We start from the raw sequence: 6,000 nt of genomic DNA on the forward strand, positions 1-6,000 counted from the left end.
GTGTTCGTGAGTAGACTCCTCACATCGTGTTTAGGATGCTCTGATACGTAACGGGATGTGGGTTGTCTGATGCTTGTTTTTCCTTGTTACGTATTTTATTTAATAAAAGTTGAACAATTTTTGAAGACTATTTGAGATGTTAAGTTGTGGCCTTTTAATGCCAAAGATTTTATGTGACGTTGCAAACTAAATTTCTGCTGCTTTTGATTATTGAATTTTATAAAGACAGGTTACTTAAATAATAATATTTCCTATTATTATATTTGTTGGAAATGATGTATTGATGTTTGTGATGCTCCGTTATGTTGATAACTCTGATAATTTTTATGAAATTTTTAAGTTGGGAAAACGGGGTGTTACAATTGGTATCAGAGTAGGTCGGTCCATCCGGCCAAGTAGCGAGTCAAGTTGTGTCGTTTTAACAGTTAGGATACCCTTATTGTGTTATTCTAATTGTTGTGTATTGCGCAGTGAAGAAAACTGGAAGCTGCAAATCTTATCTGTTATAAGAGAACTAGAATGGCTGGAAGAAATGGTGTTGCGGTGGCTGCTGCCTTGGAAGCTGTGGCCCAAGCTATAGGACAACAACCAAATGCTGGTGCTTGTGTTAATGCTGATGTAAGGATGTTGGAGGCCTTTCTGAGAAATCATCCTCCCACTTTCAAAGGAAGGTACGACCCTGATGGAGCACAGGCATGGCTCAAGGAGATTGAGAGGGTGTTCAGGGTTATGCAATGTACTGATGATCAGAAGGTGTGTTTTGGTACACACATGCTATCTGAGGAAGCTGATGACTGGTGGGTGAGTCTTTCACCTGAATTAGAGCAAGGTGGTGCGGCTATTACTTGGGTTGTGTTTAGGGGAGAGTTCCTAAATAGATATTTTCTTGAAGATGTTCGTGGAAGGAAAGAGGTCGAGTTCCTTGAGCTGAAGCAAGGAAACATGTCGGTGACAGAGTATGCGGCAAAGTTTGTGGAGCTGGCTCAGTTCTATCCACACTATACTGGAGACAATACTGAGTTTTCTAAATGTATCAAGTTTGAGAATGGATTGCGTCCTGATATTAAGCGAGCCATTGGTTACCAACAGATCCGTGACTTTTCTGCGTTGGTGAGCAGGTGCAGAATCTATGAAGATGATTCGAAGGCTCATTATAAGATTATGAATGAGAGAAAGGGTAAGCAGCAACAGAATCGTGGGAAGCCTTATAGTACTCCAGCTGATAAGGGCAAGCAAAGAGTGAATGATGAGAGGAGGCCTAAGAAGAATGAGACTCCTGCCGGGATTGTTTGTTACAAATGTGGAGAAAAAGGTCACAAGAGTAATGCTTGTGGTGCTACTGAGGTGAGAGGATGCTACCGTTGTGGTGTGAAAGGACATATAGTTGCAGAATGCAAGCACGATGACACTATTTGTTTCAATTGCGGTGGAAAAGGACATATTTCTGCTCAGTGTACTGAACCAAAGAAGGCCCCTGCCATGGGTAAGGTTTTTGATTTGACTGGTACTCAGACTGAGAATGAGGATCGTTTGATCAGAGGTACTTGCTACATTAATGATACTCCTTTAGTTGCTATTATTGATACTGGTGCTATACATTGTTTTGTTGCTTTTGATTGTGTTTCTAAGTTGGGCCTTGCTATGTCTGATATGAATGGAGAAATGGTTGTCGAAACTCCAGCTAAGGGTTCGGTGACCAATTCTCTCGTTTGTTTACGTTGTCCTCTGTCTATGTTTGATCGTGATTTTGAGATTGATTTAGTATGTCTACCTTTGAGTGGAATGGATGTGATTCTTGGTATGAACTGGTTAGAGTACAACCATGTTCTCATTAATTGTTTTAGTAAGTCGGTGCGTTTCTCTTCTGCCGAAGAGGAAAGTGGAGCAGAGTTTTTGTCTACTAAGCAGCTGAAGCAGCTAGAACACGATGGAATCCTAATGTTTTCTTTGATGGCATCCTTATCTTTGGAGAATCAAGCAGTGATCGATAAGTTACAAGTAGTGTGCGATTTCCCTGAAGTTTTTCCTGATGAAATTCCTGATGTGCCACCGGAAAGAGAAGTTGAATTTTCTATTGATCTTGTTCCGGGAACGAAGCCTGTGTCTATGACACCTTATCATATGTCAGCTTCTGAGTTGGCTGAGTTGGAGAAACAGTTGGAAGATCTACTTGACAAGAAGTTTATTAGACCAAGTGTTTCACCTTGGGGAGCTCCAGTGTTGCTGGTTAAGAAGAAAGATGGCAGTATGAGGTTGTGTATCGACTATCGACAGTTGAACAAAGTAACTATAAAGAATAGGTATCCACTTCCAAGAATTGATGACTTGATGGATCAGTTAGTGGGTGCACGTGTGTTCAGCAAGATTGACTTGAGGTCGGGTTATCACCAGATTAAAGTAAGAGATGAAGATATGTAGAAGACGGCTTTTAGGACGCGATATGGACATTATGAATATAAGGTGATGCCTTTTGGTGTTAGTAATGCACCTGGTGTATTTATGGAGTATATGAATCACATTTTTCATGCATTGTTGGATCGCTTCGTGGTTGTGTTCATTGACGATATTCTGATTTATTCTAAGACGGAGGAAGAACATGCCGAGCATTTGAAAATTGTCTTACAAGTGCTGAAAGAAAAGAAGTTGTATGCTAAATTGTCTAAGTGCGAGTTCTGGTTGAAGGAAGTAAGTTTTCTTGGCCATGTTGTTTCTGGTAGTGGTATTGCAGTTGATCCATCTAAAGTTTAAGCAGTATCACAAAGGGAGACTCCGAAGTCAGTTACAGAGATTAGAAGCTTTTTGGGTTTAGCGGGGTACTACCGAAGATTTATTGAAGGATTTTCTAAGTTAGCACTTCCGTTAACGCAGTTGACGTGTAAAGGTAAAACCTTTGTGTGGGATATTCATTGCGAGAACAGTTTTAATGAGTTAAAGATGAAGGAAAATCGAATACAACAGAAGGGAGTAGAAGCAGCGGAATAATTTCGATTTTCTTTCCTTGGATCATTACGAAATTCAAACATGAATCAGTGATTCGATTGTTACCTCGAAGTGTGAAATCTAAAAGCTGAAAACTGGAAACTGGAATCTCGATCACAGCCAAGCAAGCAGCAAGCAGCAAAGCCTCTAACAAGTCCACACGAACAGTGCTCCTCCAAAACTCGGTGCTAGCCAAGGAATCAGAAGTGCAGAGAAGAGGGTTGCTTCAAAACGTGTAACCAAAAACTTCAGCACTAGGGTTCTATTTATAGAACTTCTAGTGTGCTCTGCAAGTCAGAAGTCACTATTGGGCTTCATTAAGCCCAACAACGAGTTTAGTAGTTTTGCTAACTAATTAGCGTCATTTACTAAACGCACCCCTTTATGCAAGTCATACTTATATATTTCTCTTTTGACTGTTCTTTGTGTGTGACCCTATAGGTTCTAGTCACGTTGGCAATAATATTAAATCTAATATTTAATACTATAAACAATGAGCGGTATCTAGCAACACATCATTGCTACCCAAGTGACAAGAATGTCTAGTGATCTGACGAAACCTTTCCATGATAATACTCATGTGTATAATTACTCCTTTGTCTCGATATCTTCATTGATCCCAAGGCATAGATATTTTGTCACCCTTGTATAGATCAATATTTATATTTCTTGATTCCAAAATATACTGAATAACGAATAAGTCCAATATCTTATATTGACTTAGTTCGGCATGGCCATGCAGTTTTACAGTCATATTTCATCAAGAGGCCTAAAGATATATCTCATGTTTATGAGGAGGGACAAATCCCATCTAGGACACTCATGTCCCTCAGCATGATTCATCAAGTACCCATCAACCAACGTTATGGTTATCCTGTTACAGACAACGTTAGAATGGCAACAAAGCACTTGAGTCCACATCTAGGAATCATAGTGGTTTCAGGTCTAAGAGCGATATACATTATTATCATTGTGAGAATATCTTATGACAATATCATAACATACTATATAGTATTCTCACGGTGGGTCAATCCAGTATAAATATTACTCCTAATACTTATACCTATGTATAGACTTAATATCTCATATCTATGACCCATGAGATGCGGTCATCAGTCTACATACATAATAGTCTCGATGCTTTATTATTATCCTTTATTCGTATTAAAGCTTTGACTACGGATGCATTTAAGAATAGCGTTCTTTATGATAATGTAATCTCATGATTAAGTCACACTTAATTATATTATTACACGAACTATCTATTCTAAGGACTTTATTAACATTACATAAATATAATAAAGAGTGCCATATATTATTCAATAATAAAATTCATGATACATAAGATAAGTTTAACATAAATTATTGGCCTCTAGGGCTTACACCAACAGAAGAAGCGTTTGACGGCGGCTCCGATTTTGATCTTGCCGAAACCTGATGAACCTTTTGTAGTGTATTGTGATGCGTCCAAGTTGGGCTTAGGAGGTGTACTTATGCAAGATGGTAAGGTGGTTGCATATGCATCAAGACAGTTGAGAACTCATGAACGAAAATACCCTACTCATGATCTTGAATTAGATGCAGTTGTATTTGCACTTAAGATTTGGAGACATTACTTGTATGGTTCGAGATTTGACGTGTTTAGTGATCACAAGAGCTTGAAGTATTTGTTTGATCAGAAGGAATTGAATATGAGACAGCGAACGTGACTCGAATTGTTGAAAGATTATGACTTTAGTTTGAATTATCATCCGGGTAAAGCTAATGTTGTTGCAGATGCCTTAAGTAGGAAGACTTTACACTTGTCGGCAATGATGGTTAAGGAGATGGAGTTGCTTGAACAGTTCAGAGACTTGAGTTTGGTTTGCGAAATGTCGCTAAGGAGTGTGAAATTGGGGATGTTGAAGATCAACAATGAATTTCTGGATAGTATCAGAGAGGCGCAGAAAGTAGATGTGAAGTTGGTGGATTTAATGGTTGCAAGCGATCCTGCTGTAGAAAGTGACTTTAAGGTTGATGGCCAAGGAGTGTTGAGGTTTCGAGGAAGAATTTGTATTCCGGATAATGATGAGATGAAGAAGATGATCCTTGAAGAAGGCCATAGAAGCAATTTGAGTATTCATCCAGGAGCTGCTAAAATGTATCAAGACTTGAAGAAAATGTTTTGGTGGTCTGGTTTGAAGCGCGACGTGGCACAGTTTGTGTATGCATGTTTGATTTGTCAGAAGTCGAAAGTTGAGCATCAGAAACCTGCTGGGTTATTGACACCGCTAGAGATTCCGGAATGGAAATGGGATAGTATATCCATGGATTTTGTGACGAGTTTTCCGAATACCAACAAAGGGAATGATGCAATTTTGGTGATCGTAGATAGATTGACGAAGTCGGCTCATTTCATTCCGATTAATATTACTTTTCCTGTGTCCCAGTTAGCAGAGATTTATGTTAGAGATGTTGTGAAGCTACATGGTGTCCCATCAAGCATTGTGTCGGATAGAGATCCGAGGTTTACATCGAGGTTCTGGAAGAGTTTGCATGAGGCCTTGGGCACTAATTTGAAGTTAAGTTCAGCGTACCACCCGCAGACGGATGGACAATCGGAAAGGACAATTCAGTCGCTGGAAGATTTATTGAGAGTTTGTGTGCTTGAGCAAGGTGGAACTTGGGATAGTTATCTACCTCTGATAGAGTTCACGTACAACAACAGTTACCATGCTAGTATTGGAATGGCACCCTTCGAAGCATTGTATGGTCGGAGATGCAGAACTCCGTTGTGTTGGTTTGAATCCGGTGAGAGTGTGGTATTGGGACCAGAGATTGTCCAACAGACTACCGAGAAGGTGAAGTTAATTAGAGAAAAGATGAAAGAGTCACAGGATATACAGAAAAGTTATCATGATAAGCGCAGGAAGGATCTTGAGTTTCAAGAAGGAGACCATGTGTTTTTGAGAGTCACACCGGTGACGGGTGTTAGACGTGCATTGAAGTCAAAGAAGTTGACTCCGAGGTTTATTGGTCCGT

The 6,000-nt window shown here is 39.6% G+C and overlaps 1 protein-coding gene across 1 annotated transcript; it reads left to right on the forward strand.

Annotated features, from left to right (window-relative positions):
- Positions 1 to 519: 519 nt before the first annotated feature.
- On the forward strand, positions 520 to 2,809 carry LOC146940737 (uncharacterized). Its single transcript, XM_085749902.1, has 5 exons — positions 520 to 618; positions 694 to 912; positions 1,177 to 1,488; positions 1,630 to 1,692; positions 2,729 to 2,809. The coding sequence occupies exons 1-5, from the start codon at positions 520 to 522 to the stop codon at positions 2,807 to 2,809; spliced, it is 774 nt and encodes a 257-aa protein (XP_085606028.1).
- Positions 2,810 to 6,000: the final 3,191 nt, after the last annotated feature.

The sequence above is a fragment of the Medicago sativa genome, chromosome 3 (assembly GCF_051527215.1).
Source record: "Medicago sativa cultivar Bolivia chromosome 3, Bolivia_mono, whole genome shotgun sequence".
NCBI lineage: Eukaryota > Viridiplantae > Streptophyta > Magnoliopsida > Fabales > Fabaceae > Medicago > Medicago sativa.

Coding starts and splice junctions, on each gene's coding strand:
- LOC146940737 (XM_085749902.1), top strand. CDS start 520: ATGGCTGGAAGAAATGGTGTTGCGGTGGCTGCTGCCTTGGAAGCTGTG. Junction 619..693: donor GTGCTTGTGTTAATGCTGAT/GTAAGGATGTTG, acceptor GATGGAGCACAG/GCATGGCTCAAGGAGATTGA. Junction 913..1,176: donor ATGTTCGTGGAAGGAAAGAG/GTCGAGTTCCTT, acceptor AATGAGAGAAAG/GGTAAGCAGCAACAGAATCG.